At 37.7% G+C, this 15630-nt stretch overlaps 1 protein-coding gene across 1 annotated transcript in view; it reads left to right on the top strand.

The window, feature by feature from the left end:
* Positions 1 to 15178, top strand: part of EDA2R (ectodysplasin A2 receptor) — a gene marked incomplete at both ends in the record, with an annotated part of 53873 nt that extends 38695 nt beyond the window's left edge. Inside the window, 4 exons of the mRNA XM_079727393.1 lie at positions 9366 to 9544; positions 10097 to 10182; positions 11818 to 11982; positions 14787 to 15178. Coding sequence (XP_079583519.1) covers positions 9366 to 9544; positions 10097 to 10182; positions 11818 to 11982; positions 14787 to 15178 — 822 coding nt within the window. The remainder of the gene's footprint in view (positions 1 to 9365; positions 9545 to 10096; positions 10183 to 11817; positions 11983 to 14786) is intronic.
* Between the last annotated feature and the right edge of the window lie 452 nt (positions 15179 to 15630).

The raw sequence follows: 15630 nt of genomic DNA, 5'->3' as shown, positions 1-15630 counted from the left end.
AAGAAACAAGAAACATCTCAAATAAACCACCTAACCTTACACCTAAAGCAATTAGAGAAAGAAGAAAAAAAAAAACAAAGTTAGCAGAAGGAAAGAAATCATAAAGATCAGATCAGAAATAAATGAAAAATAAATGAAGGAAACAGTAGCAACTATCAATAAAACTAAAAGCTGGTTCTTTGGGAAGATAAACAAAATTTATAAACCATTAGCCAGACTCATCACAAAAAAAAAACGGAGAAAACTCAAATCAATAGAATTAGAAATGGATTGTTACCTTGATCATTATGTAGTGTCCTTCTTTGTCTCTTGTAACAGTCTTTATTTTAAAATATATTTTTCTGATGTAAGTATTGCTACTCCAACTTTCTTTTGATTTCCATTGGCATGGAATAACTTTTTCTATCCCCTCACTTTCTGTATGTGTCCCTAGATTTGAATTGGGTCTCTTGTAGACAGCATATATATAGGTCTTGTTTTTGTATCCATTCAGCCAGTCTATGTCTTTTGCTTGGAGCATTTAATCCTTTTACATTTAACATACTCACTGATATTTATGTATTAATGCTATATTGTTAATTTTTTGGATTTGCTTTTTAGGTCTTTTTTCTTTCCTTCCACTTTTGTTCTCTTCTCTAGGTATTTGATATGTATCTTTAAAGTTCTCTTTGGATTACTTTTTCCCTTTTTTCTGTATATCTATTGCAGATTTTTGTTTTGTGGTTCCCATGAAGTGTTGGCATGCACCCTATATATATACAAGATTGTTGTAAGTTGCTGGTCTATTAATTTCAAATGCATTTCCAATATCCTACATTTGTATTCTCCTCTTCTCATCATTGCTGGTTTTGATAATATGTTTGTGTGTGCATGATTTCCTTCCTTTTCTGTATGTTTACATTTACCATTGAGCTTTCCCATTTCATAATTTTCTTGTTTCTAATTGTGGCCTTTTATTTTCTGCCTATAGAAGCTCCTTCAGCATCTGTTGTAAAGCTCATTTGGTGGTATTCAATTCTCTTAGCCTTTGCTTGTCTGTCAAGCTTTTGATTTCTCCCTCAAATCTGAATGAGAGCCTTGGTGTGTAGAGTATTCTTTGTTGTAAGTTTCTCCCTTTCATCACTTTAAATATACAGTATACTGCTACTCCTTTCTGGCCTGCAGAGTTTCTGGTGAAAACTCAACTGATAACCTTATTGGGATTTACTTGTATGTTATTTGTTGCTTTTAATATTTTCTCTTTGTGATTTTTGTCAGTTTTATTACTGTGTGTTTCAGTGTGTTCCTCCTTGGGTTTATCATGTATGAGACTCTCTGTGATTCCTGGACTTGGGTGATTGTTTAATTTCCCCTGTTAGGGTAGGGAATTTTTCAGCTATTATGTCTTCAATTATTTTCTCATGCCTTTTATCTCTCTCTTCTCTTTCTGGGACACCTATAATGTGAATGTTCGTGTGTCTCAGAGGTCTCTGAGATTGTCTTCATTTCTTTTCATTCTTTTTTCTTTATTCTGTTCCTTGGCAATAATTTCCACCATTCTTTCTTCAGGTCACTTATCCGTTCTTCTGCCTCATTTATTCTGCTATTGGTTCCTTCTAGTGTATTTTTCATTTTCGCTATTTTATTCTTCAACTCTGTTTGGTTATTCTTTGTATTTTCTAACTTTGTTAAAAACTTCTTGTAATTTCTCACTCTGTGCATTCATTCTTTTCATATCTTCTTGGATCATCTCTACAGTCATTACTCTGAATTCTTTGTTGGGTAGATTGCCTATTTCCACTTCACTTAGTTGTTCTGGGGTTTTATCTTGTTTCTTCATCTACATATTGTTCTGCTATCTCATTTTGCCTAACTTTCAGTGTTTGTGATCCCACAGGCTGCAGGATTTTAGTTCCTCTTGTTTCTTGTGTCTGCCCTCTGTTGGGTGAGTCTGGTCTAAGGGGCTTGTGCAGGCTTCCTTGTTAGAGTGACTGGTGCCTGCCCACTGGTGAGTAGAGCTGGGTCATGTCCCTCTGGCTGGCAGGGCTGTGTCAAGGGGTGTATTTAAAGGTGGCTGTGTTCTCAGGAAAACTTTAAGCAGTCTGTCTTCTGATGGTTGGTGCTGTGTTCCCGCCCTGTTTGTTTTTTGGCCTTAGGCATCCTAGCACTGGAGTCTAAGGGCTATTGTGTGGGACCAAGTCTTTGTGTCAAAATGGCAGCCTCAGACAGCTCAAACTAATGAGTACTCCCTAGTACGTCTTCCACCAGTGTCCTTGTCCCTGAAGTGAGCCACAGCCAGCCCCCTCCACAGGAGATCCTCCAGGACCAGCAGGTAGGTCTGACCCAGGCTGCTATGAAGTCACTTCTTTTCCCCCTAAGTCCCAGTTTGTACGAACCTTGTGTGTGTCCTCTAAGAATATTCCTTCTATTTCCCCAAGTCTTGTGGAGTTCGTGCCATCAAGCCCCACTGGTCTTCAAAGCCAAATGCTCTGGGGGCTCCTCCTCCTGATACCAGACCAGCAGACTAGGGAGCCTGATGTGGGGCTCAGAACTCTCACTCCTGTGGGAGAACCTCTGCAGTATAATTATTTTAAAGTTTGTTGGTTGCCCGCCTGGCGGGTACAGGATCCTATCATCTCATTGTGACTTCTTTGTCTTTGGATGTAAAATATATTTTTTGGTAGTTTCCAGTCCTTTTTTGTCAATGGTTGTTCAGAAGGTACTCGTGATTTTGTTGTTTTTGTGAGAAGAGGTGAGCTCAGGTCCTCCTACTCTGCCATTCTGTCAGGAATCCCCCACTTTCCTTTCTGATTTTAGTCATCTTCATCTTCTCTCTTTTTTCTTTGTCAGTATAGCTGAAGGATTAGAAGGATTGCCAATTTTGTTCATCTTTTCAAAGAATCTACTTTTTATTGATTTTACTGTTTTACTAGTCTATTTATCTCCACTCTAATCTATTATTTCCTCCCTTCTGCTAGCTTTGGGCTTACTTTGTTATGTTTTTTCTAGTTCCTTGTGGTATAAATTTAGATTATTTATTTGAAATATCTTTTCTTTTTTAATATAGGCATTTACAGGTATAAATTTTCCTCAGACTCCTACTGCCTTGCTGTATCCCATACATTTTGGTATGTGGTGTTTTTATTTTCATTCAGCTTTAAGTAATTTACAGTTTCACTTAACATTTTTTCTTTGGCCCACTAGTTTTTTAAGAATGTGGTATTTAATTCCACATGTTTGTGTATTTTCCAATTTTCTTTCTGTTATTGATTTATATCATCATTGTCTTGTGGTCAGAAAAGACACTTTGTATGATTTCAGTCTTTTAAAATTTATTGAAACTCGTTTAATAACCTAATGTATGTGGTCTAACTTACAGAATGTTTCATATGTAATGGAGAAGAATGTATATTCTTCTTTTATTAGGTGTAGTGTTCTATAAATGTCAGTTATGTCTAGTTGTTTTATAGTGTTGTTAAAGCTCTCTACATTGTTATTGACATTCTGTCTAGATATCCAATCTCTTGTTGAAGTTGGTATTCAAGTCTCCAACTATTTTTTAGAACCATTATTACTCACTTAAATTTTGTCAATGCTGCATAGATTTGGGGGGATTTGTTATTGGGTGTATGTATGTTCAGAGTTGTTATATCTTCTTGATGTATTGACCATTTATAAATATATAATATCCTTCCCTTTCCCTTGTAAAAGTTTTAACTTAAAGTCTATTTTGTCTGATATCAGTATAGACACCCCAATTCTCTTCTCAGTACTATTTGCATGGAATATGTTTACTTTCTTTTACTTTCAACCCATTTGTGTCTTTGGATATAAATGAATCTTTTCATATAGTATATAAGTGGATTATGTTCCTTTTATCCAATCCATCAATCTGTACCTTTGGAGAGTTTAATCCATATACATAAAGATTAGTACTGATAAGAGAGTATTTCTGACATTGTATTATTAGTTTTATGTATTTCTTATGCCATTTTTGTTCATTTTCTTCCACATTGCCATTTTTGTGTTAGTTGATCTTTTGCAGTGAAAAGTTTTAATTCCCTTATCATTTATTTTGTGTGTGGGGTTTTCTTTTAATATATTTTCTTTGAGGTTACCATGTGGATTCCCTTTAACATACTAAATTTTATTTATTTTTTTTTTTAAATATTGGAGTATAGTTGATTTACTATGTTGTGCTAGTTTCAGGTGTACAGCAAAATGAATCAGTTATATATATACATATATCCACTCTTTTATAGATTCTTTTCCCACATAGGCCATTACAGAGTATTGAGTAGAGTTCCCTGTGCTATACAGTAGGTCCTTACCAATTATCTATTTTATATATTACATACTAAATTTTAACAATATATTTTGAATTAATACCAAGTTAATTTCAATAACATACAAAAACTCGACAGTTATACAGTTTGATATCACCTTCCTCTATGTTATTTTTGTCACTTTGGTTTTTATCTTAATCATTGTATGTGCAATAACATAGATTTATTATTATTTTTGTTACTATTTTATTAATTTTTCTTTTAAATAATATAGGAAATAAAAGGCAGAGTACCAAACCAAATATTCAATAATGCTGTCTTCTGTATTTGCCCATGTATTTAACTTCACCAGAGATATTGACTTCTTTTTATGGCTTTGAGTTACTATCTAGGGTCCTTTCATTTTAACCTGAAGGACTCCCTTTAACGTTTACTGAAGTACAAGTCTAATAGTACCAAACTCCTTTAGCTTCTTTTATTTATCTAGGAATATTTTAATTTCTCCCTCATTTTTGAAGGATTTTTTGCTGGGTATAAAATTCTTGGTTAATAGTTTATTTCTTTTGACACTTAAATATGTTATCTTATTGCCTTCCAGCTTCCAGGTTCTGAAGAGAAATCAACTTTGCATCTTATTGAGAATCACTTGTACTTGACAGATTTTTTCTCTCCTTCTGCTTCAAGATTTTCATTTTGTCTTTGGCTATCCACATCTTGTTTATGTCTCATATGAGTCTTTTTGAGTTTTTCCAACTCGAAGTTTGTTGAGCATCATGGATGTGTTATTCATGTCTTTTGTCAATTTTGAGAAATTTCAGCCATTATTTATTCAAATATTCTTTCTGCTTCTTTATCTTTCTCTCTCTCTTACTTCTGTGACTCACATAATGTGTATATTGGTCCATTTGATGGTGTCTCTTAGGTTTTGTTTACTTACTTCATTCTTTTTAAATTTCTGCTCCTCAGACTTAATAATTTCAACTGTCATGTTTCAAGTTTCATCATTTGTTCTTCCACCTGCTCAGATCTGCTGTTGAACTCTTCTAGTGATTTTTAATTTCAGTTATTTTACTTTTCAATTCTAGTATTTCTGTTTAGTTCCTTTTTACAATTTTTCTTTTTTTATATCCCTTTTTTTAATACATTTATTTTCTTATATTCTTTATATTCTTTAGTTCTTTGTCTATGTTTTTCTTTGAACATATTTAATACAGTACTTTTTTGTCTTTGTCTAGTAAGTCTGATGTCTGGACTTCCTCAGGAACAGTTTGTCAATTTTACTTGTTACTTTAAGTGGGCCATACATTCCTGTTTATTTTTATGTCTTGTGTTTTTGTTGTTATTGTTTTTGAAAACTGTTTTAATTATAATGTGGTAACTGGAAATCAGATTCTCCCCCTTCCCCATATTTAGCTGTTTTCTGTTGTTGTTACTTTATTTGATGATGGCTATAGTAGTCCATTTGTTTAGGTGTTTTAACCAAACTATTTGTGCAAAGACTGTATTCTTTGTCATATTGATCACTGAAGTCTGTGTGGATCTTGTTCAGCTAATATTTTGACAGGAATTTCCTTGAGTGCCAGCAGTTAAAAGTAAACAACAACAGTAGCAACCAAGAAACCCACATATCTCTCCCAATCTTTGAACATTGGCTCTGTGCTGAAGCACTCCTTTTTTTTTTTTTTTTTTAACACTTAACCAAACTGGCACTTAGCCTATGTATCAGTCCGGTGTGTTAGCTTTGGATCTTCTCCATATTTTTCTAGTCATGTGTCTTGCCCTGGACATACATGGGCCTTTCTAAACTGCCCGCATATATATTGGTGCTTTTGAATGTCCTAATTTCCCAAAGAATCTTCTCCAGCTTTTGCTCCAGACTTAAGCAGTCTATTATATGTCTCCGGCCATAATTTATTGTCCCAGGCATCTCTAGTTTATTAGTTTGCTTTGCAAAATTTTTAACAAGTGCCCACCCATTTTCCAGCCTGCATTCTGAATTGAGTGAAACAGAGATGAGCACCTGGTATCTGTCCTTCAGATAACAGGTTAAAATAGACATACACAATAATTTTTGAATAAGTTTTGCTTAGCTCACTCTGGAACTAGGGGTGAGGGTTTCACACTAGGAACTCAGGCTGCTGCTACTTTAAGACTGCCTTCACTTTAGGACTGTTGCTTGGGAGAGGGGTGCAGTAAGGGCTAGTAAAAATGGCACAAAACTTTCCTATCATTTTCAAGATGCCTTTTTCTTGGTTCAGCATTTGCTTCATTGTTGTAAATGTTTGACTGTTTCCCAGAGTTCTGACAACATTGATTCTGACAGTTTCTGTTTGTGTTGCTACACTTCTGTGAGAGAATGAAAGCTCAGAGCTGCTGCCTCCTCCATATCCCTGATGTCCTCTGTCGTTTTTAATATATTGATTCCAATATCTCTCTGGGTGTCCCTGTGCACCAGAAGATCAAAGCATAAAGAAAATTAAGGATATTTTAATTATAAAATAAGTATAAAGAAAAAAATACAGTTTTTTTTTTGTTGTTGAGCCAGGCCTGAGAGATGCATACATCATTTTATCCATATTCCATTGGCTAGAAATTAGGCAAATGTCCCTACAGACTTGTGTTGGGTTAGAAAATGTTGACAAGTGGTATTCCCAGGAAGAAAGGTGAATGAGTTTAGTGAACAACCAGCCAACTTCTTCCACAGCAAACAAATAATTAATATCCCTTGTTAAGTAGAATTGTGTCTTTGACAAAGAGCTATGCTATAACAGGCAGGAGCTTTGTTCCTAGGTTAGAATGCCAGAGCTGGAAGAATATTTAGAGACCATTTATTTTAATATCCTCAGGTGTTGGGGACTCTGATGTTTGGAAATGGAGAGGGGCTAGCTAGAGTCACACTGAGTCAATACCAGACCTGAGACAATATTCAGCTGGATCACTCATCTCTCCTCTATACCATCTTTATTCAAACATGTTTGAGCATTTCCAAGAGTAAGATTCAATCTTAAAAGATTGTATATTTCTAGAAATTTATCCATTTTTTCTAGGTTGTCCAATTTGTTGGCATATAATTGTTCACAGTATTCTCATGATTATTTGTATTTCTGTGATATTGTCTGTAACTTGCACAGCAAAGCACATCGACAAAATAAAAAGGTAACTTACTGAATAGAAGAATATATTTGCAAATGACATATCCACTAAGAGGTTAATATCCAAAATATACAAATAACTCATAACAGTTAACATCAAAATAACACAAACAACCCAATTAAAAATGGGCAGAGGACCAGAATAGACATTTTTCCAAAGAAGACATATAGATGGCCAACAGACACATGAAAAGATTTTCAACATCACTAATCATCAGGGAAATGCAAATCAAAGTCACAATGAGGTATCACCTCACACCTGTCAGAATGGCTATCATCAAAAAGACAAGAAATAACAAATGTTGGAGAGGATGTGGAGAAAAGGGAACCCTCATGCACTGTTGGTAGGAATACAATTTGGTAAAACCATTATGGAAAACAATATAAAGGTTCCTCAAAAACTTAAAAATATTACTACCATTTGAAACAGCAATTCCACTCCTGGGTATTTATCTAAAGAAAATGAAAACACTAATTCAAAAAGTTATATGCATCCCAGTGTTCATTGAAGCATTATTTATAGTAGCAAAGATGTAGAAGCAACCTAAGTGTCCATCAACAGATGAATGGATAAAGAAGATGTGGTATATATATATATATATATATATATATATATATATATATATATATATACATACATACATACATACATACACACACAATGAAATATTACTCAGCCATAAACAATAATGTAATCTTGTCATTTACAACAACATGGATGTGTCTAGATGGTATTATGATAAGTGAAATAAGTCAGAGAGAAAGACAAATACAGTATGTCTTCACTTATATGTGGAATCTAAAAATACAAAACAAACAAATAAATGTAACAAAACAGAGACAATCACAGATGTAGAGACCAAACTAATAGTTGCCAGAGAGGAGAGGGGTGGAGTAATAGGTGAAATCAGACAGGGAAAAACAAATGCTGTATGTTTTCACTTATATGTGGAATCTGAAAAACAAATAAACAAATAAAACCAAACAGAAACAGGCTCACAGATACAGAGAACAAACTAGTGGTTGGCAGAGGAGAGGAGGGTACGGGTAGGGGCAAAATATTGGATTGGCCAAAAAGTTCGTTCAAGTTTTTCCTAACATCCTGCAGAAAAACCCAAGCGAACTTTTTGGACAGCCCAATAGGTGAAGAAAATTAAGAGGTACAAACTGCCAGTTATAAAAATGAATACACCACAGAGATGTAGTGTATATCACAGGGATTACAGTCAATAATATACTTTGTATGATGTGTTATCTATAAAATTTTTGAATCACCGTGTTGTACTCTGAAACTAATATAATGTTGTGGGTCAATTATAGTTCAGTAAAATGTAAGAAATAAATTTTTCATCACAACCCAACACATACTTACATATTTCATCTGTAAAAGTTCTACAAAACAATACTAAGATAGGTAGTGATTAGTGTTCATTGTCAAATATTTCCAGTTCCTCAGCTCTGGCACACTATAGAATTATACTTTCTTTTACTTCTGTAGTTACTAATGATCAGGTGATGTGTGTGGTGAAGGACGTGAGCAAAATGAAATGAGTTATTTCTGGGGGAAGAATTTAAGAGCCAGTGCACAGATCACAATATTCTCTTTTCTCTGATGCTCCAATCATGGTAGCACAAAGATGAAGCCTCCATCACTCTGGGTAACCCAGCAAGTATAATGTAAAACAGAGCCCCCAGGAAATCTCTGGTAAGCAAAATAGTGTGAGTGAGAAATACATTTTTGTTCTTTTAAGACACTGAGGTTTGGAGTTTACTTTTTTACCATAGCATAACCTAACCTATGCTGACTGTAAATTGATGTCATGACTCAGTAATGTGTTGCAACTTGCAGTTTGTAAAATGCTACTCTGTACAATGTCCACTTGTCCCATAGCTAATCTTCTCTCCAAGTTTCTGTAGAGTAATGTTAGTGACTCCCATTTCACTGAAGGATTGTGGTTATGGAGAAGGTGGAGATGCATACTGCACAGCCTGCCCTCCCCGCAGATACAAAAGCAGCTGGGGCCACCATAGATGTCAGACTTGCATCACCTGTGCTGTCATCAATCGTATCCAGAAGGAGAACTGTACAGCTACCTCTAATGCCGTCTGTGGGGACTGTCTGCCCAGGTGAGCCTGCTATATAAGGCCAAGCTCTTCTGGGCATTCTCTAGCCCTTGGAGATCTCCCTCATCCTTACCTCTCAGGGCCTAGTTGAAGTATTCTAACTGTCCATATCATGATGAGTTTAAGCTCCCATGAGGGAGAAGCAGTATTTTTTCAAGATCCTCTTATAAAGTACTTAGCACACAGTCAATTACAGATGAGTACTAACAGCTGTTTTATCATGCTGGCATGCTTAGCTCAGGCCCAAGTTTCAAGGTAAATCTCACTGTAGACCTAGAAGAGATTAGGAAGCGGTTGGTGTCAAAGCAGTGTTTCCTTCTCTTGTGAGACTAGTTCCCCTTTTGGTTATAGGGTTTGGTGAATGGGGGAAGAGGTGGAGCATCTGGGACTCTGAGTCAGAGTCAGACATAGAGGCAGAGAACTCACGAGGGGTCAGAGTGAGTGATGGCTTCCTGGAGGACAAGACTCTTAGAAGTTGCCTATGGTTCAAGAAGGACCAATCCAAGTACATTGCTTGTTTGATCATCTTGCCATTTCTTATTGCTCTGACTACAGGTTCTACCAAAAGACACGTATTGGAGGCCTGCAGGATCAAGAGTGTATCCCGTGCACGAAGCAGACCCCCACCTCTGAGGTTCAGTGTGTGTATCCAGTTCTCTTCTCCCCTTTCTTCCCCAATCCATTGAGTGACAGCAAGACAGCATAGTAAAGACTTCCCCTACTCCCTCATACTCCCTCCTATAGGGTAGATTGGCAAGGGAATTGGTTAGATTTGAGTAATAGTTTTGCAATATATTATCTGTGTAACCTTCTATAAATTATTGAATCTCATTGAACGTCATTTCCCTCACCTGAAAAAAATGTAAGTCATGAAAATCATTGTTCTTCATACCTTATGGGATGCTGCCTAGTTCTAGTGAAATAAGAGGTTAGAAAGCATTTTGTAAATTATAACATTTGTACACTTGTGGATTATTTATTTGAAGTTTATAGGAGTCCCTAATGCTTAGGACTAGTAAAAGGCTAAATGAAGTACTAGGATCTAGTCTATGCCCATATCACTATGCATTTATCTGTCTATCATTTTTGTCTATCTACCAACTATATGTCTACTCACTTATTATTTTTTTAATTTATTGATATCTTTTTAAAACATGAAGTATTTCAAATATGTAGAAATTTTTAAATGCAGAAAAATATAAAAATAAAAATGCTCAGTTACACAGCATCAATAATTAATAAATCTTAAAATTTTGCATATTTGCTTCAGATATTTTTTTTAAATGAAGATTCCACAGGTTTAATGGAATTTGTGTTTTGATCCTTTCTGAGTTCCATTCTCTCCTTACCTCCCCAGAGGCAACCACTATCACGAAATTGTGTGTATCTTGTTGGTAGGCTATGCTACAGTAACAAACCCCCAAATCTCAGTGATTTCATGAAAACTTTATTTTTCATATGCAAAGATCTTACTCTATCTTGTAACTATACCATCAAACCATGTGGCTTCCAGGTTGATGGGACAGGGTAAGAGATAGAGGAGACGTACTGGCTTTTAATTACTTCAGTCTGCAAGTGACACACATTACTTCCACTCACAGTCCTTTGGCCAGAAGTACTCTTATGGCCTTACTACAAGGGTGTATGGGAAATGCAGAGAAGCATGTGGATAACTGGTGAGCACTATGACTCTGCCATACTCTCCACCCATGTTTTGATACTTGTATTTTATATATATATATATTTATATATATATATATATATATTCATAAGCAATATATTCTATATGATATGTTTTTATATTTTATAACATTTTATATAAATGATATCAAGTTATATACTCTCTTTCTCCAATTTGCTTTTCCTCTCTGGATTATTTATATTGATCCATACAGGTCTTTTATTTTAAATGCTATATAATAATATTACATCATATAATTATATCATGATTTATTTATCCTGTGCCCTACTGATGAACATTTTAGTTTGTTTCTATTTGTCTAGGTTATATAACTGAATGTGACATGGAAAGACCACAGGATATGTGCATCTTCAAATAACTATACTAATTTATACCATACCAGCAGTATATGCTAGTTCTTCCACTTTGTTCTTTATACTTTTCCCTGCTCTACAAAGAAGTAGAACCCGTTTAGCAGCCCTAGTTAAGGAAGACCCTGGGGATATGGTGCTGGCCTGAGGAAGTCCAGGCCCAGTGTCAGGGTGACTATTGACTACCTACAGTGACTGACCTCCCCCACTTTCTTGTCTCACAGGTGCCTTCCAGTTGAGCTTAGTGAAGGCAGATGTACCCACAGTAACCCCTCAGGAGGTCACACTTGTTGCACTGGTGAGCAGTCTGCTCATGGTGTTTACCCTGGCCTTCCTGGGGCTCTTCTTCCTCTACTGCAAGCAGTTCTTCAACAGAAATTGCCAGCGTGGTAAGGGTAGCTGCTTCACGTATTACATGAATCAGGAACAAGGTTCTAACTAGCAGAAGAGAGGAATTTCTTGGGGTTGAGAGTTAATGGACATTCCCTACAGTGCTGAAATATCTGGGGTGGCAATCGAATGCACAGGACTTCAGAGATGATTGAGGCTGACCCTATGAGTTTATAGGACCTGGTTCATTAAGGTGTGGTGATTCATAAAGGGCTACAACATTATGGGAAAACCCTTGGGAAAGGCATCTGAAGTCCTAGTCCAATCTACCTCTAAATCACTGTGTAACTTTAGACAAGTCATCTAGCTTCTTTGGGCCTCTTTCTCCTTAATCTTTAAAATGAGAGATGGAGTTGATTTCTAAGTTCTTTTCCAATTAGTTATATCTACTAATAGGTATAGATTCTGGAGTATGTCAGGAAAGGAGGAAGGCTGGCTGGAATGAGACATGACTATAATAAAAGTGGGTGAGTTCTCAGGCAATGGTTATCAGTATAGTAGTATACCAAATGTGGGTAACTGAGAGCCCAATGTCCAGAGGAATTGGCAAACTTAGACATTTTTCCTCAGACAATAATAATAACCAGAGGTCTGGCCCAGCCCATAGGAGATGGCCATGTGAAATTTTAGATGGAAGGTCATATTTAAAATCAGGAGTAACATCATGATCTATTTTCAGCACAAGTCCAGCCATTAGCCAAGAATATGAGACAAGAATTCCAGGTCACCGAGGGCAGATATAGGGGAGGTGGGATGGTGGTTAGCCAAGACCAGAAAAGGGTTTAGATCTTTAGTCAAGAGTACTGAAGTTCAGTGCAGCTTCAGTGCCATCAAGGGAGCTGAGAGCTAGACAGAAGCACCAAAATAGGAACCCAGGCTAGTAACTGGAGTTGATTTAGTAAGGAAAGAGGAGGATACATTCTACTAGATACACAGGTGCTAAGGACTCCTCCTCAGCCCACTGGATATTGGGCCCAAAGCAACACAACTTTTTTCAACCTCTCTGTGTGGAAAGATTCTGCTTCTATAGGCCTACCTTGGTCACTTTGGATCTAGGGTCTGCCAGATGATCTTCAAAAAGCCTAGAAGATATGTTTGGCTCTCCCTCTTACTTAAGTGGAGGTGAATCTAGGATTCCAGGGGATGCAGGGCACAAGGGCAACACTGTTATCCCTTTATGACCCTTCTCAAACTCTAATTCTCTCTCCTCTACTCTCTGGTGTCTCCTGGAACATTGTGGCTGAGGGTGGATCATCCTGTCTCTGACTTTGGAGGCCAGTTTCTCAGATAAGAGCTGTTGCCCAGTCCCTGGGCATGGGCATGAAACATGGGAAATGAAGCATTTGGGCCCCAGGGCCCGGAAAGAAGAAGATGAGGCAACATCTGAGAGCTGCCTGTCTCCCTCCTCCTGCCTCAGGAGAAGAGAAATGGGTAACGCTTCTCTGCCCCTCCTCTGTCCTCAAGATAATAATGCAGTACCCTTTTCTGGGGATATGAGGGCAAGCAACTCCCTCAGGGTCTCCACAGGGGAAATAAGATTAGACATTTTCTCATGTATCAGGAGGTGTTTATCAGAAGTCACTGACTTACATGCATACTAGGGTTGTATAAGGGAGATTAATATGTGAATTGGATCCAATATAAGGTTCATTAGAGAGGAGTAGAGACGGTGGCAAACTGAATAGTTCATCCCCTGTCTAAAGAGGAATCTACTACTCAGCTTCAGCTGTTTGTTACCATGTAGGAATATTCAATGTTTCAAGATCTTCTGAATTTTCAAGAGAAGCCAAAACTCTGGATTTTTATATGAAGTAGTTTTAAGTTATGACAATGAGTTATAATTAAAAACTACCACAACCACAGTGCAGGGGTCAAACAAACACACACCCCATAGGCGCTCAGTTTGTAACCTGATGTTGAATCAGACTTATGCATGAAAGGTGTTTTAATTTTCTATCACTGCCACAACAAATTATGGCAAATTTAATGGCTTAAAACAGCACCCATTTATTATCTCACCATTGCCATAGATCAGAAGCTTTGTAAGCTTGGCTGGATCTTGACTCAGAGTCTCACTAGGCTAAAATCAAGGTGTTGCCAAGGCTGCATTCCTTTCTGGAAGATCAAGAGGTGAATCAATTTCCTTGATCATTCAGAAAGGTGGAATAATTCAGTTCCTTGCAGTTATAACGTTGAGGTTCCATTTCCTTGCTGACTGTCTGCTGAGGACCATTCCAAGTTTCTAGACACCACCCACTCTTTGACTTATGACCCATTCCATTTTCAAAACTAGCAATGGTGGTCAAGTACTTTTCCTTTCACATATCTGATACTCTCTCTGACTCCTCTGCCTCCATCTTCCCCTTTTAAGGACACATGTGATTACATTGGGCCCACCTGGGTAATCCAGGATAATCTACCTATTTTAAGGTCCATAATCTTAATTCCACCTGCAAAGTGCCTTTTGCCATATAGCACAACATATACACAGGCATAACACCAGGGAATAAAGATCATGTCTGGTGTGGGGGTTGTTAAAATCCTGCTTCCCACAAAGGATTTCTCTTTCTCTGGAGAAATTGACAGTTTTCCCTGATCCACCACCAGGTAGCCTCAATCTGATACCCCAATGTAAATATGTTTCTCAACTGTGTCACCTCAGCCTGGTGCTAGGTGCTCTGGTCCCCAGGGATGGGAGGGGGAGCACTAGTTCCCAGATCTTTCCTGATTTTGTGCTCAGGACCAGGTGCCCCGCTGAGAGGAGCCCCTATCTTTGGGTGACACAGTGACTTTCTGCTTCAAGTTTCAGGAGGTTCGCTGCAGTATGAGGCTGACGAGGCAGCGGAGGAGGAATCTCTCTTCCCCATGCCACCTGGCCAGGAGACCAGTCTTGAGTTTCCACTGAGTGAAAGCATCTTTGAGACCCAGGCACTTAACCCCATCCTGGATGACAACTGCAGCTCGGCTCGTGGCCTCCCCACACAGGAGTCTTTTACCTTGGCCTCCTGTGCCTCAGAGAGCCACTCCCACTGGGTCCACACTCCCATCGAATGCACAGAGCTGGACCTGCGAAAGTTTTCCAGTTCTGCTTCCCATGCTAGAGCTGAGACCTTGAGGCGGAACACAGCTGAAAGCTCTGGAGACAGACTGGAGCTCACTGTACCCTTTGAAGTACCCAGCCTTTCACTCTACTGAGGTGAGCTGGAAAGGTAGGGTAGAAAGACCAGAAATTGGGGACCACCCCCAAAAGGAATTATCCCTTGGAGTACTGTTGTTCAGTAGGGCTAGTGTCAGAGGAACAGCAAGCTAGGAACACTGGTGGATGGAGGGACAACTGTGATAATGTTAATCTTTTGAGCCAGTCAGTCATACATCATATATCTGGGCCTACAGTTGTCAAGAAACTGGCCAGGTTGACATGACACCAGTTTTTCTATCTTGACCTTTTGCAATCTCTCTCAGGGCCCCACTGTCTAATAGTTATATTCAGTTATCTCCCATCATGTATTCAAGCGCCAAGGTACAGTGAGAAAATATACAAACCTTGGCATCTGGAAGCCTTATATTTCAAATCTACCTCCATTCCTTAATATCTTTGTGAAGCTTGTGTAAATCCCTTCACCTCCCTGAGTCTCAGGTCCCTAATC

This window comes from Hyperoodon ampullatus, assembly GCF_949752795.1.
Source record: "Hyperoodon ampullatus genome assembly, chromosome: X".
NCBI classification, from domain to species: domain Eukaryota; kingdom Metazoa; phylum Chordata; class Mammalia; order Artiodactyla; family Ziphiidae; genus Hyperoodon; species Hyperoodon ampullatus.
The sequence above is the reverse complement of the archived record's forward strand: the minus strand, read 5'-3'. Positions and strand labels throughout refer to the sequence as shown.